The sequence below is a fragment of the Gadus macrocephalus genome, chromosome 4 (genome assembly GCF_031168955.1).
Source record: "Gadus macrocephalus chromosome 4, ASM3116895v1".
Taxonomy (NCBI): Eukaryota; Metazoa; Chordata; class Actinopteri; order Gadiformes; family Gadidae; genus Gadus; species Gadus macrocephalus.
This window is the reverse complement of record NC_082385.1, coordinates 21,180,012-21,206,655: the sequence shown is the minus strand read 5'-3', so window position 1 is coordinate 21,206,655 and position 26,644 is coordinate 21,180,012. Positions and strand designations below refer to the sequence as shown.

General features: G+C 44.0%; 1 protein-coding gene across 2 annotated transcripts in view; it reads left to right on the top strand.

Annotated features, from left to right (window-relative positions):
• Nucleotides 1–380: 380 nt before the first annotated feature.
• The window catches only part of mgat5 (alpha-1,6-mannosylglycoprotein 6-beta-N-acetylglucosaminyltransferase), a 136,918-nt gene continuing 110,654 nt past the window's right edge, over nucleotides 381–26,644 (top strand). Inside the window, exons 1-2 of one of the 2 annotated variants that reach the window (XM_060048883.1) lie at nucleotides 381–525; nucleotides 17,303–17,883. In XM_060048883.1, coding sequence (XP_059904866.1) covers nucleotides 17,643–17,883 — 241 coding nt within the window. In that variant the 5' untranslated portion in view covers nucleotides 381–525; nucleotides 17,303–17,642. The remainder of the gene's footprint in view (nucleotides 526–17,302; nucleotides 17,884–26,644) is intronic. The other variant, XM_060048884.1, reaches the window with a different exon arrangement.

Sequence of the window (26,644 nt, the reverse complement as noted above, 5' to 3'; positions counted from 1 at the left end):
TTTTTAATTAATGTGTGCCTCTTTATCCTGATCATGGTATAACTATGGGAATCACAATGAGTATTTTTGTTTATGTTATATATTTACAAAACGTTTTGAGTTTGTGATTTGTTTTTTAAATAAAAGTCCACTACTTTCAGGGCTACCCAGGAAAAAGTCCACAAACACAATCACCTGAATGGTTATCCAAATGGACTAATAAAAAACAATAAACAATAACATAAGCTCTATGTTCTGCCTACATTCGAATAACATAAATATCGAATAATATTTCCTATCATTGAGCCGTGGTGGTGGTTCTCTTTTAGCCAAATCAAACGTCATATTTTACGTTTTGGTCTGGAGTGTGAACGCAGAGGATCCCCATCAAAGTGGGCGGAGCTAGGGTACAACAACGCTCGCGCTGCTGAACAGAAACCGTTCCCCGCGGTCTCGAGAAGACGTGTGCCGCGTCGTCCCCTCCGTCCCTCGGATTTCCTCCAGTATCACCGACGTTGATCGATATAAATGAATATTTTCTGAAAGGTAAGACCACGACATTAGGCGGCGGACGGCTCGGAGGGCTAGTGCTCTCTAAACATCCCGTTTACGCAGTGCGCGTGCTCGGTGTTTGTTCGCGGGGAGCGGGCGACACTGCGGCGGTGGTGCGGAGTACACCAAGGAGACGGCTCATTAACGTGTCTGACGACCTGCGACGTAAGGGTCCTGGTGACCGGTGTGTGGCGGTGAACGGCGGCAGCGGGGGTGTGTGCGTGCGTGCTAGTCTTTCGGCTAACAGGCAGCGCGCGAGGTCTGTGGTCGGAGCGCGCTCACATCTGGTCCTGTCCGGAAGGCTCGTGAGAGAGCTAGCGCGAGGCTAGCCGGGCTGCACACAGCTGTGTGTGTGTGTGTGTGTGTGTGTGTGTGTGTGTGTGTGTGTGTGTGTGTGTGTGTGTGTGTGTGTTATTCTGAATAAAATGGCTAAGATATTCCATCCTGACTAACATGCACTGACAGCCATAGGTGGGGGGGGGGGGGGGGGGGGGGGCGAGACAGGTTGCCAGGATGACAGGAAACTCTTTCCAAGCCTCATAAAAAAATGTGTTATTCACTGGCCAATACGGGTCACACTATGGCTATTTTTGTACTTGGTAGAGAACACGATGATTCATCGTTGACTTTTGTCAACAGACTTTGCAGCTCTGATGGGAGACCTTCCAGGTTACCACATATATCGGACATCTTTATCTCTTCTACATGTATGAACCCCTTTTGTCTCATGTGGCTGTATAGTTGCGTACAGTTGAGATCCATTGTGTAATATGAACGCACTGTGTGGTTAGCGCAGTCTAAAAGAGTCACCTTTCTTTTGGAATTGTCACTGTCTCCAACGGTGAGCTCATCCATGAAACGACGCAAGGTGACCAAGTCTGGCACATACCTCTAATCTCTCTGAGGTGTGACGGATGACGGAAGGTGGCCATGAGGTCGTCCTACATACTGACATCATGTGAAATGTAGGGTTCCACACAGCTTCCCAAATCACTTAGCTCCCAGCATCGCTGAGCATTTATCTTCTTCTAATGAGATTATGAAATCCATTCTGATTTGTTTATTTGAGTTACATCTTGTGCTTTTGTCATCCTGGATGTTGGTTGATGCACACACACACACAAGCACGCACGCACACACACACACGCGGCCACTATCATTGCTGTCAACGTCCTAGATGGCCGTTATTCTGGAGGTGATGGTAAACTGTGAGCTGCCATGCTGAAGGGATGGCTACTGGGCCCCTGCCCCCCCCCCCCCCCCCCCACCGCCGCCAGCTGCTTAAAGAAGTCTTACAGGGGCCTTTTGGACGGTAACTCATGGATTATGAATCTGGAGGAGAAGGAGCTTAACTACTGCGGCACACTGCTGGCCAGCCTACATGGTGTTTATTTATTTCCGTTTTCTTAGTGGTGTATAGTTTGGAACAGGGGTGTAGAGGGGGATGGAGAGGATGAGGGCTGGGTAGGATGAGAGGCGGAGGGCCGCGTGGCCAAACAGTTGGCTTTTCTGTGAAGGGCCCTTGTTCTCGCTCCATGTTTGACCAGGACGGGTTTGACTGTTAACTCTGTACACATTCCTTATTTATTTAGTGATGTGTAATCACTCCCCTACCGCCCATGTGTGATCAATCCTGTTTTTTATTCTGCCTAAAAGTGATACAGAATATAACTTGACCCCAGAATAAAGTCCCTAGTACAGTAAAGGTCTATTTTAAGGGTTATCTTAATATGAAATGGCTGTGGTATCATTATATTAATCCAAGCAAGTTTTAATTTTCCACAGATCTGGACTATGCAAGCAGAATTATGGTTTTAAAATAATTTCCTATCAGGGTTTGACGTTTTTTGCATGGTCTTTCAGCTAAGCAACCTGCTTATTATCTCGCAGTACACCTTGTCTCTAAATCAAACAGCCTTCTTGTCTATTGATATGCTATAGTCCTTACTTTCACTTAAAGGACAATTCCGGTATTTTGAACATTGAGCCCCCTTTCTGGTTTGTTGAGGATGAAATAGAGTGGGTGACACCGACATTTGAACTATTAGTCCTTTCTCGGGTATTTGGCTCATTTTGAATCGCTCCTGCCTGCTTCACAATGGTTGTCTGTGTGCATACACAAACCTGTCAACCCAGCAACCCTATACGTTCATTTTTTCGAAAATGTGCAAGTAACCGAGTGGTTAGTGGCATTCGTGAAGTTTAAAAAAAAAAAATATCGGCGCAATATATGGTTTCTGTCGTGTTTTATTGCACATTTATCGCCAGTTGATTTCAGACTCGTTACTGCACGTTGATATTACTCCGCCGAACCGGAAAGGTGGGCTGTTTACGTTGGTTTGAAGTCTTGTACCGTGAGCACCTCGGATTAGGGAAAATCACATAGAAAATCACTGAAAATGGATTGTGAAAGGTGGCTTCTGGAGGACCCACTCGATTTTGAGTTTGAACCAGAATTCACCCAAGAGGAGCTACGTGAGATGGAGGCTAGGGCTACGGAGGCGCCTGAAGCTCCGGCTGAAGCGGTCCCCAGGATCACGGGAAATTGGTGGTGTGCCTGTGGGAAGTGCAGGCAGATGCCGACGGAAGTCGAAAGTAGGTGCTGCACGGAGTGGGACCTTGTGCGGAAGTTTATATGCGGTTGTGAGGTATCTGAAGAAATAGTTCCAATTAGCAACTAACACGGATGGAAACCATATATTGCGCCGATAATTTTTTTTTAAACTTCACGAATGCCACTAACCACTCGGTTACTTGCACATTTTTGAAAACGAACGTTTAGGGTTGCTGGGTTGACAGGTTTGTGTATGCACACAGACAACCATTGTGAAGCAGGCAGGAGCGATTCAAAATGAGCCAAATACCCAAGAAAGGACTAATAGTTCAAGCTCGGCCAGGAACCGCTACTGGTTTTCATATGCTACTGATTAATTCATACATAAATGCGAACTTTTCTTTTTTTTCTTGGACATGTGGGCCGTTTACATTTTATTATACCGGCCATGCGTGCGTGCAATCGGCCAATGTCCGGCTATAGCCGGCTAACGTGAACACTGCTCACCACACAATTTCAAACCACTGACTGTGTATGCATGTGTATGTATGCTTGTGCAATTGTTGGTATTGTGGCTGTAATATATCCATGAATCCGATACATTCATGTACAATTGTACTTTTATTCATCCACGTTTGTTGTGTGTACACTAGGGCTGTCACTTTTTATTCGAAGTTCGAATATTCGTTCGAAGGTGGGGTGAAAAGTTCGAATTCGAAGTGTAATTCTCCATTCGAACTGTAAAAATGCGCTATAAAGAAGAGAGCGGCGAGTGGCTTTTCCTCAATAAAGCGGCCCTCCTGGATCCCCGCTTCTCCCGGTTAGTCCACCTTTCCCCTGCACAGAAACATCTCGTGACTGAAAGCCTCTCACACGAGCTCATTGAAACGGAGACCGACACTGATCGCACACGACAGGGAGAAAAGTCCGCTGCTGCGCTGGGCGCGATGGGCAGCCTGTAGCGGCTGCGGCTGCAGCTGCAGCGGTAACGGAGAGCTGCGAGACTACTTGTAATTTTCTTTACAAGTACAAAAGAGCAGCATGCCGTGTTGGAGGTCGGCCTCACAGATTGTTCGTTTATATAGGCTGTGTGTGCCATGGACGACATGCGCTCCGCATATCGCGCTCCGAGCAGTTATTGTTAATGCGTAAAAGACAGCCGCACTTGTGTGTCGGAGCTTCCTCTTGTTGTGTTTACAAATGTGTTATCAAAGATGTGTTTTTATCCTGTGCTGTTATGAATTCAGTAGGTATACGTGATTTCCACAAGAAATAAAAAGAAACACGACAACAGTCGTTGTCGTGTTTCTTTATTATTATTTTTTTATATAGTTCTATGGGGGGGGGGGGGGTCGAATGTATTCGAATGTATTCGAATTAATTATGGACATTCGAAATTCGTTCGAATTTCATTTTTGGAAAAAGTGACAGCCCTAGTGTACACTGCTGTGCATTATATCAACTGGAATACACCAATTCATCAACTGACTCAACAACAACATGGTGAGATACTAGTTTATCATGTACAGTGACGCTTGCTGAGGTGGAACCATGTCGTCACATTTAGGGAACCATTGATAACAATGTTAATCCTATCCCACCCTGGGCCTGAGTTTAGCCACCCTGCCTATTTAAATTGTTGCCGTGGTGCAGTAAACATGTTTTCCATTTGTTCTTTGGATGACTCCGCCTCACAGGTAAACAACCCCAGCATTGTCCTGGTTCTCAGCCAAGGAGGCACTGGCCCGGTTGACCTCTGCTCCCCTCGTAAACATGATGTAATGTACTAAGAGTTTGGTCTTGAATCATCCAAACACGTGAGCAGACTGAAAGCATCTATAGCATAACCTTTGTTTCATTATCTTTTTTCATAGATGTCGTTAACGATAAACATATAGAAATCTTTAACAGGGCTAGTAAAAGATTAGATTGTAAATTAACTCAACAGTTGAAGACGTATAGTCAGAAATGTGTTTTCCTTGCAGCTAACATACTAACTAACTGTACGTCCACACCAGAAGCGATGTGGACGTACAGGGGTTGCTCATAAAGTTTCGCTGCGAATATTTCTGTTCGCTTTGGTCGCTCAAGTCGCTCATGACGTACAATTCAATTTTGCAGACGCATTTAAAGGAGCCGTATGCTTTTAGTACAGACAGCCATATCAAAGAGTGAACTCCCTTACACTTTGGCCATATTGCAGAGACGGTTTTGCTTGTTGGATAAAGTGCTTCGACAACAAGTAGGACAGTGATTCCCCTCAAATATATATAAAAAAACTCCTAAAATGTAATTACAACCGAGAACAATAAAACGTTGCGTGCTGTAGTAGGCTAGTTAAAATATGTTTCACTGATCTGCATCTGCAAATCATGATCTGCACTCATTCGTCAAACAAACTGACATTGGCGCACATGGCTAATTTGCATAGGAGGACAGGACTGGCTGGCTCCGCAAGGCAAATAATGGAACATATTAATCTATCTATCTAGGCCTATCTGTCTATCTATCCATCTATCAACGTGTGTAGTTCTAATTTGATGTATTTTGTGTATGTCCAGTAGGGATGGGCATTTGAAGAAATTTTCTTGATCGAGCATCGCTAGAGTTATCGATCAATTATCGATTAATCATTAACTTTTTTCTATGTTTTTTTTCTAATGTTTTTATCAATGAAATCTTTATTCCAACAATAATGTATGGGCCAAAATGAATACAATACAGTTAACTTGAAGACCTACAACTGTTTAACAGTTTTAAAATAATAAATACAGGCATTATAGGTTATAGGCCTATGCGGAGCTCGTAAAGTCCGAACAATGCGCCTACAGGCGCTCTTAAAGGTTTGGAAACGATTCAACAAGACTAAATCTGTAGCCTATTCCAATTACAATAAGTAGCGAACTTATCGGACAACAATAGGCAAATAGACAAAGGCAGTAGGCTAAAAGTGGGCATTAAACTGTATAACTGTTATGAAAAAAAGGGGGGGGAAAAGGCCGACATATAATGCCTGCAGCCGGCGCGCGGAAAAGGCTCGCAACAAAAAGATGAGCCACCCATTTACAAACAATTGCATGAACTAGTCTATCTAAAAGCAATACCTTATTGAACATATATAAGGCTGGACTTGTTGCTAAAATATCACAGTTTTGGCAAAATGTAACGACTCCAAGAGGCACCAAGCGGAGCGAGAGTCAACACATTAAGAAAGAAAAGAGCGACTCACATACGGTGGTGACTGTCCCTACTGTCCATAGCATACAGTAACTCCAGCCTACATATTTTTGTTTAGGAATATAAGCATGTTAACATGCTCGGGGGTCAGACGCGAACGCAGCCTTGTAACTGTCAGTCCAGCAGCAGAAAACACCCGCTCTGACGGGACCGAAGTTGCGGGGATGCAGAGGTATTGTCGCGCTAACTTTGACAGCCTGGGGAACCTTCTTCCATTCACTTTCCACCAGTCGGCAGGGTTATATTCAATTAAATGCTTCAAGACTCACAGTATGCAACACAACGTCCTTTTGATCGATAACAATATAAATTGATCGACGCATTTCTTAACGATCAATTATCGAGCATCGATTAATTATGCCCATCCCTAATGTCCAGTCTCCCTTGTTCTGTGTGGTCTTGTAGGCTACAGTCCTGTGTGAGCCGAATCACCTAAATGAATTCCAGACGATTTGTGTCGTTTGGTATTAATAAAGATAGGCTATCTATCTATCTAGACTATTTAATTTAAAATGATTCACCTCAGGCTCCGTGAATAGTGGGGAATGGAGGGATAAAAGACAAGAGATATATCCCTTGTCATTTCGATTAGTTTGTGTATGTGACGATTTCAAAAACGTGTTTTGTTTAAAGCATGACTACACGCTATTGGTTGGTTAGATTGGTGGTATGGAGAGCAAATGAAAATGATTCCCGCTTAAGAACATTCTAGATCGCAAATATTTTCTATAAATACTCCCACTTATCATCCCTTTGTATCAAAATCACTATGGATGTTGCACGCATTAACTATTGAACACAAAACAGAAAACACAGCTGTCATTATCACTGTCACTGACAGCGATATATCGTTTCACTTCTTATGACAAATGTACTTATTAGGGCCCGACCGATTCATCGGCCTGCCGATTTAATCGGCCGATTATAGCCTTTTTGAAAATAATCAACATCTGCCAAAAAGACGCCGATCACAACAGTTTTTTTTTTTTTTTTTTTTTTTAGAAATGTTATTGCGCTCAGTATCCTGCAGATTGCGCTCCTACTCGCCTTGCTAACTAACAACTTTAGCTGGAGTAAAAAAGAGGAGATTGAATTTTACCGTACAACATGAAAGCACGCTCGCTCAGGCAGCTGCGCGCTCACCTCACCAATGTACACAAGACGCGTTGTTTGAGCATGTTGTGCCTGATTTTCTTTAGGTCCCAGGCCATGTTAATTTGTTATATTGTAGACTCTAATGCCCTGTTTACACCTACCCGATAGTGGGCCCCGATGGTGCCCGATGGCTAAATCAGCAGCTATCGTTATAACATCGGCAAATAGCGTGGTTGCATCGGGAAACACCGTTACTCTTCCCGGGAACATCGTTAGACAACGGGAAGAAACGGGAAGAAATGCTCAATGATCGGGCAACAACGGGCAACATCGGCAAAGAACGAACATGTTTGTTAATTTTGGGTCTATCGGGGTAGAATCGGTTACCAGGTGTTGCTATGGGCTAATCGGCTATAATCGGGAATAGAACGGGAGTACAACGTAAGACATCGCAAATCGTTCGGGAATTTTCCTGGGCACATCGGCTATATTCGTTAATCTTCCGCGCTTTATCGTGTTTTATCGTCTTTATATCGGCAACCTCAACACACGAAAGACCCTCGAGAACCCTAGACAAATAACGATTGTGTTAAGGAAGACCCTCAATCTGCCACTTGGGTATAAATAGGGGGTGATGGATGGATGTCCTACTTTTATAATTACAGGGTACTTCGCCCATTTAGAACCGGCGTTCTATTATTATAAAATCGCTATTGTAATATAAATAAATATATAAATAAATATCAGTCTAAACCAGTCTCCCCTTCTTCCCTCTGCCTTCTCCCGAAATGACGCCAAATGACGCCAAACGCGTCATTTGACGTGTTTGGCGTCATTCGAAATGACGTCAAATGACGCCAAACGCACTTCGGGTGTCTTCCCTGGCATACATCGTTATGTTATCGTTATAACATTGGGTATGTGTAAATGCTACCCCGATAAATTGACCCGATCATACATTTTTAGCCCGATGTCACCCGAATCACCCCGACTTCCACATCGGTGGTCCATCGGCCATTAGCGGCCATTAGCGGGATGGTGTAAACGGGGCATAACGGTGAGACCATACTGCTCAGCACGCACGTGTTAGTCACTGCTCATGAGCGCAGCACATTGGGAGTTAGTTATTTATTTTGGATAAAAGCGTCTGCTAAATGGTCATTTATAGGGATGCACGATATATTGGCATTTTTTAACATATCGGCATCGGCCCGATAAGTAAAACTGGTCCGATATTAACAGCCTATATTTATTTCCGTCTAGTTGCCGTTGTGTGTTTTTTGCCCATGCGCAGCTTGTTTGGTCATTTGACAGTGTCAGTGATGCAGCCAGAGACGCACGGAGAGGCAGTACAGGAGTGTTTGTCACCTTAACTGAAAAGAATCAATGTCGGCGGTTTGGATGTTTTTTACGGTCTCAAATGAAGGTACTCAAATTGAAATATGCAGTACTTGCAAAGCTGAAGTAATGCGCGGAGGATGCCGTGTCAAATCATTCAACACCACTAGTGGTGCAACGGTTCACGGCCCGGGTTTCCCGGGATCCGTACGGATCAACCCTCACGGTTCGGGACGCAAGTGATCCGCGGATCGGCTGATAAGAAAAAAAGTTATGCCTTCACGTGATCAGCGCATGTTTAAAGGACAATTCCGGTATTAACCACATCACCAAGTATCGTAGCGAAATACAGTTTCTGTTGTGTTTCATTTGGCGTTCCGTAATCCCATTGAAACGGAAACCGGAACCGGACATGTTTATATTTGGTTGTAGTCTTTTCGCTCGGGTCTCCGGATCAACAGTAGGGCTAGAACCGAGTGAAAAGACTACAACCAACCTCCCTTGATATATTTGATTTAGCCTATTTCGCAGATTTGAGTTGATATTGACTAAAACTTTAAACACTTTTTGTAATTTATTAGACAAGTTACTGGTTTCTATGAATATTGGCAAATTTGATTTAAGTTATAAAAACTTGTCAAGATATTTTGATTTATGATCCAAACTTTTTCATAGATGCAAGTTGTAACAGTAGCCTAAAACTAACACTGTAAGTAACTTGTGTTTGTTATGGAGTTTTGGAAAATAAAGAAAGAAATAACTTTTTCATATTCACAGTGTTTACATGTTCTTCAGTATACAAAATCATCATATAAACTTCTATTAAACTGCATTGAAGTGACACGTTTGTTCCGTGCATTATTCATTTGCATTATTATTGCATTTTGCGTGCATTATTCCTTTTCACAACGTATTATTCCTTTGCACAACGTATGTATTTTCGATATTTGAAAACGATATCGTCCCATTCAGAGCAAGGGAGATTAGTATGATAGGATCTCGGTTAGCAGGCATGTATCGCAATTTGCATAAAGTTCAACAGTTTTCTTTGGACGCTCTGGTCGCTCAACTTTGGCCGCTGGTAGCGTTGGTCGCTTTGGTCGCTCTTGCCCATAGAAAGTGAATGACTTCCGGCGATTTGGTAGCTCAATTCGCTTCTGGTGTGGACGTACAGTTAGCAAGCCATCTCATCAGTTATAATTAATATACAAGACGATGATGGCCCTGAAAAGAGAGTTTCACAGGACCTGATCCCTCCGATTCACCCGATTCTCAATCGAGTTCAGGTGGACTTAAAGGACGGTACAGATCTGGATGATCAAATCAGTATTCCTCTATCCAGGCTTTACTATCGCATCCATTACTGATAAAATTAGTCCAAATCAATTTGTTGTGGCGTTTGGGCAGCAGTTGACCTCTTCCTCCCCCCTTGGTCAGCTATGACTGCGCAGGGTCAGCTTTGACATCCAGATCTATGTACCAGTCTGTATTTTGATGATCCCGTCAGGAGGCAGGAAATTTGTATTTTATTCAGGTCCTTATAGCCAAGCTTCCAGCAGTCAAGCGGTGCAGCCGTGATGCTGCCCGTGAAGACTCAATTACCCTAATGAATAATTAAGAGGTTAGGCTAATGTGAGTAAAGCCATGAAGATGCTAGTACACCTCCATATCCACGCCAGCAGGCCATATCGCCCAGTGTCATGTCTCCTTTGGGGGCCAAATAGACTAGTTTGGCTCACCTTGGACCGGTTTTGGCCTGGGAGATCTGTAATACGTCATTTAGGGTAGTGGGCACAATCTCAATCCCTCATTTGTTACTTCCTTTGTTGATCAAACGTACAAATAATTCATAAATAATTTCCTACGGAATAAATAAAGTAATCTGTCTATTGTTTTGGCAAGGAGCCGTGTAATGGGCAGGATAATGTACATTATAATGTATAATGCAGTAGGTGAGATGTATGTTCAAGGAAGAACGTTGGCTGTTGACAAATCCTACTGCTTCCTTAAACCCTCTATTCTGGCATCCAATACTGGTTCCCCACGATGGTGTAATTGATAAAGGGTTTTCTTTTTTCCAGGGCCTCAATTCACCACTCCAAGCTCTCAAGCAGCCGTTATTTCAGCTTTCTTTTTCTTTCAGTCTTTATGTCTGTCCACCTTCCTCTAGTGTTTCTTCCACCAAGGAAAAAAGGGTGCAAGTTTCTCTCTGAGCAAAGTTTAGCTTAGGGACGTTATTACCGCTTTCAGGATCCATCTGGGTTTCCTTCGTCTGGAGGTTCAGATTAGTTAGAGGTAGTCACCTCACCGGTCAGTCCTATGGAGGATAGCTGTGGTGTGTAAAGGTGCTGGAAGACGACAGAATATTCCCAGCGAATCGTTGCAGGAATTGAAATTGACCGCTGGTATGCTGTCAAGTAACAAACTTTTTTGCTGTTGGTTGTGTACACACACGAGCGTACTAGGGGTACAGATTCTGTATATTCCAGTACTTGTAAAAAATGTAATAGCATGTAAAGCATACATCAAATGTTATAGAAATCTGTTTGTAGTAATTTTTCCGACATCTTATAATACGTTATATAAGGGGAATTTGTATTTTGGCTATTTTCTTTAGCAGTATATCAATACATTGATGTACAAATTTGTGGACAAATCACGGACCAAGATGGGAAACAAGGTGCGCAAGTAGTACTCGAGTCCTCGCTAAGATTTGTACCATGTATTTTATTATAATTTTCATGATACCTTTTATTAACTGATCAACTGATTTTAAAATGAACTCCATTGAGAATGCTTTGGAGGCCTCGCCTCCCTTTACCGCTGTCATGTGCAGGAACAGGAAACAGTCAGCCAGTAAGATGTAAAGAGAAGGGGAGGTTTCAGGAAGGGGTAAATTAGGAGGGGTCATAATTTGCCGGGGAGCATATTAAGTTTGCTGAATTGCCGGAATGTGTGTTGCAGAATAATGCTTTCTAAAAGCTGGAGGCATTGGTCTTATTGGCTTATAACTTTTACCCCCAGTTATGACACCTTCCTTTGAAAGTGAGACAATGCCCAATCTTGACCAATAAAAAATGACACTTCGGTTTTTTTACATGCCTAGCCCCACTTCCTTAGCTGCGCCAATTCAGCCAAACGATGGCGAAGGGATTTCTCTGTTTTCTCCTTACTTTCTGTATAACTGTCAGCACACCTCCTAACCACTGTCTTTTTATGAGATGAAAGATTTATTTGCCAGGTTGTTGCGCAGCTCAGGTGGCGAATCTATTATATGTTCTGCAGCTCCAGCCTGGCTGTCAGCACTGCCAGGCCTTTTCTTCTCCTGGCGAACGCAGTGCTGCGGTCAATGGGCACGCCGCCAGAGACCGACTCCGATTCAGAATTAGACATCTGGAAGATCCATCCAGAAAGTGGCCACGAAACCGACTTCTGAGGAATCTGCCAGACTCCTTCTCCCCTCCAGAGCCTTAAAGGTCCCATGACATGCTATTTTATGTATTCTTTAATATAGGTATTAGTGGGCAACTAACACAGTATTCAAAGACGTTCCCTAAATTCAGCCGTGGTGCAGAGTTACAGCCACTCCGAGCCAGTCGCACATTGAGCTTCCCCCAAATGCGCTGTTTCGGTGGGCGTGTCAAGGAGGAGGGTGGGGGTGTGGCCCTGAGCAGCTTGCAGCCACCATGCGCTCTGTTTACAGTGGATGTATCGCAATGGCGAGCCGCACACAGCCTTTAGCCGTGTTCTGTAAATATTCTAGAACACACGGGAGTCCTGGAGCTCTATATCTAAATACTATCATATAGCCTACACAGATATCTATATCATATAATATATATTATCACGGCCAAAAGCTGTGTGAGCCGATATTATGAATCTCAAACGACCGCGTTGGGTTCTCCGACGTTCCTGGTTCTTCAACGTCCACATCAATGTGAATACACACACTGTAACGCAAGTGTTTCTTGTCGGTTCTTTGACGTGTCTTGTATTTCCACAACGAGACTGTCGTGGGGGTTATCTGAGCCATGGTTGAGAAGGAATTGGGGGAAAGGAACTTTGATTTGACTCGCTGAAGTACATGAACTGCGACATGCCGCCGGTTGCCGCGAGGCACCATCGCCCGGCAGCGGGCAGCCGGCAGCAGGCAGCGCGCGGTTCAGTCGACTTCAGGTTGATGTGAAAGTGGAAGAACCAGAGACGTCGCAGAACCCGACAAAGTCGTGACTCGTTTGTGATTCATAATATCGTCTGGAGGCGCACACAATATGTTATATGATATAGATATCTATGTATATGATATTATTTAGATATAGAGCTCCAGGACTGTAACGCAAGTGTTGTACACTTCCTTGTTATTTGGATAACCGTTCTGCTGTTGGTGTGACGTCGGACTCTCGTATCTGGTATTTCTACAACGAGACTCGTATTGGGGGTTATCTCAGCCAAGGTTGAGAATGAATTGGGGGAAGGAACTTTGGCTTTGACTCCCTCAAGAACATGAACCATGACAAGGAGGAGAAAGGGATCTTTGCCGGGCAGCGCTTATGCACCTCCGCCTCCGGCAGTGGTCCCTCAGCGGGGCTCAAGCGGGAGACATTCGCCGCCAACAATCCCTTTCTCCTCCATGTCGTGGTTCATGTTCTTGAGGGAGTCAAAGCCAAAGTTCCTTCCCCCCAATTCATTCTCAACCTTGGCTGAGATAACCCCCAATACGAGTCTCGTTGTAGAAATACCAGACGTGTTATGCGCCATCACACCAACAGCAGAACGGTTATCCAAATAACAAGGAAGTGTACAACACTTGCGTTACAGTCCTGGAGCTCTATATCTAAATAATATCATATGATACATAGATATCTATATCATATAACATATTGTGTGCGCCTCCAGACGATATTATGAATCACAAACGACTTTGTCGGGTTCTGCGACGTCTCTGGTTCTTCCACATCAACCTGAAGTCGACTGAACCACGCGCTGCCTGCGGCCGGCTGCCCGCTGCCGGGCGATGGTGCCTCGCGGCAACCGGCGGCATGTCGCAGTTCATGTAGGCCTACTTCAGCGAGTCAAACCAAAGTTCCTTTCCCCCAATTCCTTCTCAACCATGGCTTAGATAACCCCCACGACAGTCTCGTTGTGGAAATACAAGAAACGTCAAAGAACCGACAAGAAACACTTGCGTTACAGTGTGTGTATTCACACACACACACACACACACACACACACACGTTGACCCAAATTCTTTTATGTATTATTGGTTATCTGGCTGGGTAAACCTTCTGGAATTTTTAAGATGCCATGACGACCCCAATTTTTTTTTTTTGCATCTAGGTAGCGTTGCGATGGTTTCCGCAAACCTCTTCATTTTTTTATTTTTGATAAAATGGTTTGCTTGTTGGGCTTGTCTTCAGTTTTCTTATTCAAAGCCAGCTGTCTGCATTGGCTGCTCTGGAACACAGTCCTAAGTGAACAAGACATACGCTGATCTTATCATCAGCACAGCATATTGCATATTGCCGCTGCCCAAGGGCATGTCCCAGCACTGAGATTGTTAATGTAATTCTACCTTCACTCCAACACCACCATTTTGTTTGGGACTAATGAGATAGAAAATTAAGTTTGCTTTATTTTCTTTTGTGGTAATTTTTCTTCTTCTGGAACTTCTGCTCTGTCTTTTCTACAGCATACTGCTTTATTTCTCTCTGAAAAACAATGGTAAAAGCAAATATGAAAGTAAATAAGGGGTCAAATCTTGGGAATTCGGACTAACAAACTATTTTTTCTTTCATAACCTATTTATGAGTGGTTCTGTTGAGCGTCTGTAGTCTTGAAGTTGGTCTAAGTTACTGAAATTGACCAATAATAGTACATCTCAACGATTTAGATTTGACATGTTTATGCATTACAAGTTGACTCTTTAAGTGTAAGTGAACCCCTTGGTTTCAATTTCAAGCACTTCACAAAATGCATTTTGAGCTATGTAACACACCATAGTGTTACACAACAAGCAGCTCAACACACTTAGGACTAGGGCCAAGTGGCTCGGACTGGAGGATTGCTTTGGAAGATGGAAAGGACTGCAGAAATCCTCCCTCCACACAAACAATTTACAGATGCACTGATTGAATGCAGATGAGAGATTCTTTATTTTCTTCATTTCCATCTTGGCTTTGATTTGCATGCAGAAAAAAATATATTTCTCTGGTGCCTCAAGCCAATGTCATTTTCGTAAGCCGTTCACCAATTATAGAACCATTAAGTTGCCTCCTAAAATCTCACACCTTAGCCAAACGTGAGGAGTCGACTGTGGTGTGTGGGCCAACAGCATTGTTTTCAACAAATATTTGTTGTTGCCATTCACTGGATGACTTTGACATGACATATTGCTGGAACAGGCAGTCATAATGTTCTGTCAGATAATCCAACGTTGGAGATGTATGGACATGCTGATTATCACATAAACATGGAATCCTGTGCCTATTGAAGTTATTGGTGTTGATTAAAACATAAAAGGAATGTGTTTTAAATTCTCAAGTCACAGAATATGCTATCTAACTGTACATTAGCCCTCTGTGGGCATCATGTGAGGGGGGAGTGGACACAATGACATTAATGGTTTACATTTTAAGCTAGCATGCAAAGAGGTTACATTACGGAAAGTGTTCAACTTTACTTGGTTGAAGTTGGGCTTGTGATTATTTTGATGTCGACTAATAGATTTCACCATACGTCAGTATTTACTAGCCATTTGGGTTTTTTTATCAAAATGACCTTGCAGTGTACTTAGGGCTGGGCGATATGGACCAAAAGTCATACCTCGTTATTTTCAAGCAGAAGGCCGATATAAGATATATATCGATATTGTCAACACTAGCAGGCGGCAGGCGCGGCTCAGAATGGCTTTTTTAGGAGCAAATGCGCTGTGCTTTCAATGGAAATTAACTTTATCAATGTTGACGATAGCATCTCGTTCCATATCTCGTTTGAAAAAATATCAATATATTTCAAATATCGATATACCGCCCAGCCCAATGTGTTCTCCATGTCATTAAGTAGCTGGCAGGGGGAACCGAGCACCTGCTTGTAGCCTGAGGACATGGATCGAAGTCGTATTGTAATGAAACTGGACTGAGTTTCATTACATTTAAATATCGGCACTCAACAGCCTGTATTTCAAGAGGCACTCGTAGGGCATTACTCTGGCAGCTGACAATTGGCTGTCGCTGACGGCACCAATACGCCGAGCAGTGCCTCGTGGATTTGAAATATTTAGACAGGCCACAACAGGGTAAGGCTTCTTGGTTACTTTAATAAGGAGACGAGGGAGTGAACCACAACCGCAGACTTTGGGGATCAAACCCAGCAGGCCTTTCGTCTGCCTGTAGAAACCATTGAACATAACTCCTAACCCCGTACCTGCTCCTCAAGCTGTGCATACATATTTACTGCACTCACTTTAGATAATAGCTGCCAATTGATTAAAGTAGTAAAATGGAAGCCACTTTGATACAATGGGGATGTTGTGTCACCGTCACTTCCACATTTCCTAATCTGGCCATAGCGCTGACATGTTTTATAGACCTTGGTATTGTAATGTGTTCCTCTTTTCAAATCCCTACTAAAATGCTATCCGCTCCCGACATCAGATGATTGCTTCGCATCAGATTGTAAGAAGAGCCTCGGATTCCTTCAGCTGATGCCTTGGTGTTCCCCGAAAAAGGCTTGCTCAGGCCCTGGTTTCAGTTGATCCTTCAGTTTATTTTTATTTATTTTTTGTCCTTGTGACCTCCTTATCCTATATTTGCCCAAAATAGAGTTAAGGATTAAGTTTGTATTTTGTAACTGTGGTACTTGGTTTATTATGAATCCCTGGCTTATTAATAAGTAGCATCTTGTCTAATAAACATAGGCTGTATCAACAAAGGCGGTATCAGTGGCTATTTTCATCATCTGTTTGTGTGGCCTTGCATTTACAAGCATTAGTGATACCACTGCATTAGTTGTAGACATGGCCTTCTATGAAGTCCGTCCACATTATTTAAATGAACACACTTTTTGAAATATGGCTATTTAAAAATTATGGAGAGGGAGAGAGTATACAACCGTAGGGCTTGGCGATTAATCCGATTTTGATTGCGATTTCAATTTTAGCGTCAATCGATCACAAAATTAGTGATGACAATAAAAGTGATGGCAATATTTTTCATTTCAAGGAGAGCTGGTGGTCAGTAATAGAACACAATTTGTGTCAGAATACATCACGTCTTTGATCAACAGCTGTGCTAGGCTCAAAGCCTCACACACACATCTTACCTGTCAGTGAACTACCTTCGTCAATAAAAAGCTATTTGGTCAATGTGAGACCACCTTCATTGAAAACCAAGCCTCTGTCTGGTGAATTTGCCCACGGCTTTCTTATACACAACATGTTATTATGTTGGGCAGCATCAAATAGAAGACCCTCCTCTCCTTTCCTCTGTCCCGCAGCCCTTGAGCCCTCAGGTTTACCGCTAAAGCTTCTTATCTCCTGTCTTTGGTTAGGCAGAATATAGCCAGCGTCTGCAGCCGGCCTCCTGGGATGAGCCTGAGAGATAACCATGGCCCTGAGAAGGAGAGCGTACCCGTGAGGCCTCCACGCCAAACTCCCACGCCGCCACCGTCAACAACAGCCGCCGTTGTTGCCTCGGACACCCACCCAACCATGCCCCTTCTCCCCTCCTGATTATCTCCCCCCTGCCCCCCCTCCCCCTCCCACCCTCTCCCCTTGACCTCAGCCTCCCTTCATCCTCCCCTTAACCCCCTCCCCCCCCCCCCCTTCCCTTCCCCCCACCCAGCCTCCCCACCCCTCCACCCCAGAACCAGGGGGTAAGAGATTGTTGTCATGGCCACCCCCTTCCTGTGGAAGCTGTCTTCCCAGAAGCTGGGCTTCTTCTTGGTCAGCTTCGGCTTCATCTGGGGCATGATGCTGCTGCACTTCACCATCCAGCAGCGTGCCAGCCACGAGAGCAGCACCATGCTGCGCCAACAGATCCTGGACCTCAGCAAGCGCTACATCAAGGCCCTGGCCGAGGAGAACCAGAGTGTGATGGACGGGCCCTACGTGGGCACCATGACGGCCTATGGTGAGTGACAGCCCTCTACCAGCAACCACTGTTGGTGCTACTCTTATTGTTATGGATAGCATTTACGTGTGGATTTTATTTCTATATTTAAGTGCTATTCCTTGTTGGATAATACAGTACAATAATATAAACTTTGCACAAAAAGTAAGGAAATTCGTTTTTGGTAGATTATTTCTCTGTGGTAACAATGCTTTTTGGTAATAAATCTTATGCCGTTGGAAAGCCTGTTTAGTTCCCTTTCAAATGGTGCCCCATTTGTAAGGAGCATGCATTTGTGGGATGAGCAGCAGCGCTGAGTATGTGGGTTGCGTGCATGAAAAATTTGCCAAATCTTTTCTACCATTGCCAAACAGGTTATTTTGCTGTTGCTATTGACACTGGTTTTGAGCTTCTGGTACCCCCAGGTGCTTCCAATCAGGTGCCTGATTGGCACCTGATTGGGCAACTTCAAGCTGGTGTTCAGCAAAACCAAGTTGCGGCATTATTTGGAGTGAGCCCTAGTACCCTCTTCAAACTGAAGGCGAAGTTCCATATTTACATTTACATTTAGGGCATTTAGCAGACGCTTTTATCCAAAGCGACTTACAATAAGTACATTTGTCATAAGAAGTGCATCAATATATCGCTGTCGGTACAGAAAGGATGTTCATAGAACCAAGTGCAAGTACAACAATCGCTAGGCTAACCAATTCCCCGTGTTACAGCCATGATAGCAGCTACTGCAGTTGCTACACAGTTAAAGGACAATTCCGGTATTTTGAACATTGAGCCCCCTTTCTGGTTTGTTTAGGATGAAATAGAGTGGGTGACACCGAAATTTGAACTATTAGTCCTTTCTCGGGTATTTGGCTCATTTTGAATCGCTCCTGCCTGCTTCACAATGGTTGTCTGTGTGCATACACAAACCTGTCAACCCAGCAACCCTAAACGTTCGTTTTCAAAAATGTAGTAACCGAGTGGTTAGTGGCATTCGTGAAGTCTAAAAAAAAAAATATCGGCGCAATATATGGTTTCTGTCGTGTTTTATTGCACATTTATCGCCAGTTGATTTCAGTTGGAAGACTCATTACTGCACGATGATATTACTCCGCCGAACCGGAAAGGTGGGCTGTTTACGTTGGTTTGAAGTCTTGTACCGTGAGCACTTCGGATTAGGGAAAATCACATAGAAAATCACTGAAAATGGATTATGAAAGGTGGCTTCTGGAGGACGCACTCGATTTTGACGGCAGAGGATATCGTTTTGAACCAGAATTCACCCAAGAGGAGCTACGTGAGATGGAGGCTAGGGCTACGGAGGCGCCTGAAGCTCCGGCTGAAGCGGTCCCCCCAGGATCACGGGCGGGTGGTGTGCCTGTGGGAAGTGCAGGCAGATGCCGACGGAAGTCGAAAGTAGGTGCTGCACGGAGTGGGACCTTGTGCGGAAGTTTATATGCGGTTGTGAGGTATCTGAAAAAATAGTTCAATTTAGCAACTAACACGGATGGAAAACATATATTGCGCCGATATTTTTTTTTTAAACTTCACGAATGCCACTAACCACTCGGTTACTTGCACATTTTTGAAAACGAACGTTTAGGGTTGCTGGGTTGACAGGTTTGTGTATGCACACAGACAACCATTGTGAAGCAGGCAGGAGCGATTCAAAATGAGCCAAATACCCGAGAAAGGACTAATAGTTCAAATTTCGGTGTCACCCACTCTATTTCATCCTAAACAAACCAGAAAGGGGGCTCAATGTTCAAAATACCGGAATTGTCCTTTAAGTGCTATAGTACAATACAATACAACACAATACAATACAGTGTACAATGGTGGCCAGAAGGGGGAGGGTGGCTATGCAGTGTCGAGGTGGACTCTGAACAGGTGAGTCTTGAGTCCTTTTCGGAAGATAGTGAGCGACTCTGCGGGCCTGAGAGCGGCAGGGAGCTCGTTCCACCACTGAGGTCCCAGAACCGAGAAAAGTTGTGACTTTGCTGAGCGGCCTTTGCTAGCTCTTAGCGATGGCGGTACCAGGCGTCCAGCTGAGCTAGTTGAGTGGAGGGATCGAGCTGGGGTGTGTGGCTTTAGCAATGCTTGGAGGTAGGCAGGGGCAGTTCCATCGACTGCCTTGTATGCCAGTACCATCGTCTTAAATTTGATGCGAGCTACTACAGGGAGCCAGTGGAGGTCCCGGAAGAGGGGGGTCACATGGGAGAACTTCGGTAGGTTGAACACGAGGCGCGCTGCCGCATTGTGGATGCGCTGCAAAGGTTTAATCGCAGAAGCAGGAAGTCCAGTCAGGAGTGAGTTGCAGTAGTCGAGGCGGGAGATGACCAGTGATTGGACTAAAAGCTGAGCTGCTTCCCTTGTGAGGAAGGGCCGGATTCTGCGGATGTTGTAAAGTGCAAATCTGCAGGATCGGGCGACCGCAGTGATGTTTGCAGTGCAGGATAACTGATTGTCCAATACCACACCGAGGTTTCTGGCAGTTGGAGAGGGAGATACAGTGATGTTCTCGACGGTGACCAGTAAATCCATGTGTGGGCAATCTTTCCCTGGGATTAGGAGGAGCTCGGTTTTGTTGAGGTTAAGCCTCTGGTGATGGGCAGTTGTCCAGGTGCTGACGTCCGCCAGACATTCCGATATGCGTGTTGCAATCAGGGTTTTATCAGAGGGGAAAGAGAGAAATAGCTGAGTGTCGTCAGTAGGGGTGTGATGAGATTTCGCGAGATTAAACTCAACGATATTACTCGTCGCGTTAAAAATCTGTCTCGCGAGATTTGTGAGCTATCTAACTTCTATTTGTGGCCTGTGGGGGCAGTAATGCGCCTTTGCTGCGTCTAGCCTGCCAGAACCTAAAGGAGAAGGAAAAGAAGAAGAGGAGGAGAAGGAGGGGAAGCAGCCATAAGCTGTGTTCGAAATCGTTCCCTATCACGGATATAGTGCACTATATAGGGTGCTCGCCATTTTATAGTGGTGTTCGAATTCTCAGTGGTTAATTTCATCCACTATATAGTGCACTAAAAATACCCCAAATTCGAGTGTACATGCGATGTACACTACATGTTACTCCTGTATACAACAATGCAATGCGGTCGTGTTTTTCCGGGAGAAAAGAAGAAGCTGAATAACCGCGAAAACGAATACATTTAATGATGGTCTCCGGCTTTCGTTTAGAAATGTCAACAATTTATTTGGGATTTAACATAGAATATTTAACATTAAAAATTAATTAAAAAAACTTGAACAAGGAAATGTAACATTCATCATCAATATAACCTCCAGCTTTCCTCGTGAGTGCCCGGTTTGTTTACATGGTGTGGGCACATCTGTCTACGTCACACAAATACCCGGCGCATTTACTGACGCAAATGACATTTAGAAATGTTCAGCGTAGTGTCCGAATTCTTGTTTGTTCGTTCCCTATGTAGTGCACTATATCATGAACACAGGGAATAGTGAGTGAGCGTATAGGGAACGATTTCGAACACAGCTAAAGACAGCCAGAATGACGTCGGAAAATACCCGTACTGCCGTCGTAGATGCCCCCGCCACTTTTAAATCATTTGTTTGGCAGCATTTTGGGTACTTTGATTTGGTTTTGCACATAATATTGTTTGCATTTAATTTATCTTACTTTAACTTTTATAAATTTTAGTTTTAGTTTCAATTTCATGCATGTAAAGAGTTATAATAAAACATTTCAAAATGCATGTGCAACTCGGTTAAATAAAAGTCTGTTGTTCCAGTCATATATTTTGTCATAGTTTTCTTAAAATCTCGTCTCGTCTCGTTCTCGTGAACCAAATATCGTGTCTCGTCTCGTGAGTTAAGTGTATCGTCACACCCCTAGTAGTCAGCATAGCAGTGATGGGAAAAGCCGTGTGATTCAATTACCAAGCCCAGAGATCTGGTATAGAGGGAGAACAGAAGAGGCCCCAGTACAGAGCCTTGAGGGACACCAGTTTCAAGCGTGCAAGGTTTGGTGGTTTGATGCACAACTGGTAGTGAATATTTCTCACTCTCCTTCTTCCACTTCGGTTATTGAAATTGATGACAATAACGATAACAATGACTGCGAGACACACATTCTTGTGGATGACCCAGCACTCTGGCCCAAGCTGCTGTGTCTTGGGCAGGTGCACACATATTATTGTGGATGACCCAGCACTCTGGCCCAAGGGCCGCAGATTCACAAAAGCATACTATTACATAGTAATGGAAAATGGTGAGAGGGTGAACAGGTCTTGGTTAGTCTACAGTGAAAGTGCAGACCGTGTTTTTTGCTTTTGTTGTTGCCTTTTTGGAAAACAAAAACAACTGAGTGAGGAAGGATTTAAAGACTGGAATAACCTTGGAATGCATCTAATCAACAATGAAAGGTCTGAAGAACACAGGAAAAATACTGATAGCTGGAAGCAGCTATCAGTAGGTTTCCAGTAGTGGTTTCCAGTAGGTCACAGCAGATAGCTGCTGTGACCTACTGGAAACCCTCGGGTAAATGATGACATAAGGTTAACAGTCAGTGTAATGTGTCAACATAACGAATCTTATTGTTTTGTATATTATTCTCAATTTTTAAATAGATAATTAACATTTGCTTGAAAGAAGGATAGTGACTTTTGTTCATCCCTTGTATGGGGTATCTCATTATGCCATATATTATGCGATATAAGGTACATTAGACCGGTAGATGCAGGGGCCCCCAAATGACTGTTCGCATGGAGCCCCCAAAGGGCTAAGTTCGCCACAGCGCGTAGGCTGAAATGGAGTCCGCCTTCTTGACCGCCGACTGGCAGTTCCAGAGTCCTCCCATGACCTCAAGGTCAGTGTAAGCACGGGTAGGTGGATGGCAAAGATTTGACGGGTTACTGCGCCTAGCAGAGGAGCCATGGTAACGCCGTCTACGGGTAGAAATCCTGACAATGATTGAAGTACGACACATAGCTGCAATAGGGCAGGTGGCCTCCCCGGGCTTCCTCGAGAGACTCCCTTAGTCTTTGTTTCCCGGGTCTTCGTTTGCTGGGTCCTGACGCTAACAATAGCTAGCCCTTAAATGGGCATGGTAGCTGAGGCAGATTTAGCTCCGCCCAGCTATCAAGCCTTTTGTTTCCCCTTAAGTGACAGAAACTAGACAGAGTTGCCTCTTAAGGATTACTCTTCAAAATAGGCAGACTAAATCACACAGAAGTAACAGATGGAAGGTTAAAACAACAATCGTAGTTCTAAACACTATGGAATCTTAGTTTACCAAACTTACCTACAGCCAGATATCACGCAGCCTACTTGTTAAGACAAAAATTAACAAGTAAATTATTATTTCTTTTTAATTAACAAGTCATTAAAATTTAACGGGGGATGTCAAAGACAGGCTGCGAAGTGGGCGTCCAAAGAAGATGACACCCCAAGAAGACCATTTCATCACCCTGTCAGCATTTAGGTGCCATAGGCTGTCTTCTACAGATTTGCAGTCAAGGTTTGCAGGACGAAATGGCCGACGGCTCTCTGCCCAGACAATCTGGAACAGACTACACTCAGCCAATCTCCGGTCTCATAGGGCTGCCAGGAGTCCTGCCATGATTGACCTTCACCATCAGGCCCGTTTGTGCTGGTGTCGGCAACACGTGCACTGGAAACTGAACATGTGGAGGAACGTTACGTTGGAGATATGGCAATCCCATATCTCCACAGGCAGGGTTTATCAGAGACTACCTCCAGAATGTGGGAGTGGAGAGCATGGAATGGCCTGCTAGCAGTCCTGACCTCAACCCCATTGAAAACTTGTGGGATCAGCTTGGGCGTGCTGTTCATGCCAGAGTGACCAACACAACCACGTTGGCTGACAAATGCTGGTTGAAGAATGGGATTCTATCCCACAACAGTGTGTGACCAGGCTGGTGACCAGCATGAGAAGGAGGTGCCAGGCTGTTGTGGCTGTGTATGGTTCTTCCACACGCTACTGAGGCTCCTGTTTGTGAAATGAATACATTGTTTAATTGCCAATATGTCCATATATATCATCCAATCCGCCGAACACCGAACGAGTCAATGGCAGAATAAGCTGTTTGGCATTGGCAGAGAAGATTGGTGCAACCCACATACTCAGCTCTGCTGCTCATCCCAAAACGGCATGTTCCTTACAAATGGGGCACCATTTGAAAGGGAACTATACAGGCTTTCCAACGTTATAAGATTTATTGCCAAAAAGCATTGTTACCACAGAGAAATAATCAACCAAACACAAATTTCCTTACTATTTGTGCTAAGTTTATATTAATAAATCCCGGGATTAGTCCATATTTTTCATAGAAAAACGTCCACGTTTGGAAAGGGCATATCTGTGTCAGTGTTGGCAGTTTTAATTCTCTTGGATTTAGCTCCATTGGCTGTGCCGTGTTTTTGTTCAATATTGACACTTACTGCAAAATACTGAGGTGCTTCCAGTCATGTTTGGTGTATTGTTTTAATCAAATCACAGAAGCAGGTGTGCCGATTACAGGATTAGTCTTGTAAAAATAACCTTTTTAAAATTACAACATCAGCTCCTTCTATTTAAGACATTGGGTTTGTCTTAATCAGTTCCACTTCCATTGTATTCTGATTTGGTCCACAGGCATTGCTGGGCACTGCGTCAGAGTGGTCACAGTCTGCCCTGGAAGGTCTTACTGCTGCTACTGCAGTGGTGGTGGACTTCAATAAGTTATTCATCCATTAATAGACCTGTACCGGGTCAATGGAGCGCCTTCATTAGAAACCTGAGCTGGGAATCGATTGGGCTCCGGAGCCCAGGGGAAACCGTTGAACTACAGTAACGCTGTAGGGAAATGGGGAGAAACAGCTCGGAGAAATAAATAAATGTGTTGTTGTTGGGCTGGGAGAAGCACAGAATGGGTGAGCTCTTTCAGCCCATATCACCATGGCAACCCTGACTCCCTGTATGCCAAATGGTTTATAATCCTGAGAAAAAGGTTTCATGCCCCCACACCTTGTTGCAAGTCTCGTTTCAGTGTTTGTTCAGTAGTATTTCATTTGATTGAAACAAAATAAATTAAGTTCACATAAAAGGCAGATCACCACCTCTACATTACATGTATAAACACAATTGCGTTTTTATCCACTCCTGTAATATAAACTTAAAGGCCTGATTGGCCGTCCTTAGCAAATAGGAAGGCAGTGGACTGACTTCCTCTAAATACACACACACACACACACATCACATCTCCGGAACAGGGGATTTGCACCACGCTTTTAACTTTGACTGTTCTGTAGTAGGGGTGCAACGGATCACAAAACTCACGGTTCGGATCGTGTCACGGTTTTTGAGTCACGGGTCGGATCATTTTCGGATCAACAACAACAAAGATAACAAGACAAATGTGACTTTAAATAAAATCTTCAAATGTGTAAAAACAAAATAAAGTGAACAATTAGGTAATAATCCTGCTTCCCTTAAGCATAGTCAATATTTAAAAAATTGCAATCTGAGTCATTATTCCTTCTTCTTTTTAACATGGATAGTAAATGATCCCTAACCCTGGATTTACAATTCAGGATTTCTGCATTGCCTGGGGAGAGTTTAGAGTCTACACTCTCCCAAGGCAATGCAGACATCCTCATCTTCTTTTGCTTCATCAAGTATGGTAGAGCGAAATACAGTTTCAGTTGTTTTATTTGGCATTTTGTAAATCCATTCATTTCGGTTGGAAGCCTCATTGCTCAATGCAAGGGTTGTTGGTTGTAGTCTTTTCGCTCGGTTTTAGCCCTACTGTTGATACGGAGAACCGAGCGAAAAGACCACAACCAAACATAAACGCGTCCGGTTCCGGTTTCCGTTTCTATGGGATTTACGGAACGCCAAATAAAACACAACAGAAACTGTATTTCGCTACGATATGATGTTGTTGATGATGTTGTTAATACCGGAATTGTCCTCTAAACACGCGCTAATCATGTGAACGCAGAACTTTTTTTTTATCAGCCGATCCGCGGATCACTTGCATCCCGAACCGTGAGGGTTGATCCGTACGGATCACGGGTAACCCGTGAACCGTTGCACCACTACGACACAGTGTAGCCTGCTAATAAATTAAATGAAAAAGAAGAATGCAACACATTAAACAAAGAGCAACAATGTAGGACGTCCAAGACGAACGGCAAACTTTTGCACAACATTTTCTCAATGAACAAGTTTTCGCCGTTGTCAAGAAGTACCTTGCAGGTACTTTGTTTGTTGTTATCCCCCTGTCACAAGAAACTGACGACTGTCGACCAATCAACGGACGACGTGTGTAGCGCCAAGGCTAATCACGGCTCTGCGCTTATTTTGGGACCATGCCCAATTTTGGCAGTGGAAACGCAAACCGCACCGCTCGGTGGAAACGCGCCATTAAATAGTGTGCCATTCAGGCCAAGGCCTTCACTAGCAGTGTGGGCCGATGCCCCTGGGACAGACAAACTGACTAGAGGGTTTAGCCAGAGCATCTTCTACCAAAGGTAATTAGAAGGAGTAATTAGAAGTCCTACGCCTCGGCTAATAAATTGTGAGCCTTCCTCTCTCGCTCCGCAACAGGAAAAGAGTTGGTCTATTACATTTTTTTTTTGTAGATGTATGGACTTTCCGGTGCCTTCATTTATACTTATCCTTGATCTGGGGAGTCTCTTTGATAGCCAGTTGGTGTTCTCCCCTCCCATGTCAACACCATATCATTAAGGGGGAAATGTTTGAACAAATCACATTAACTGCAATGTGGAACTGCTGAGATAAGTGAAACCTATGTCT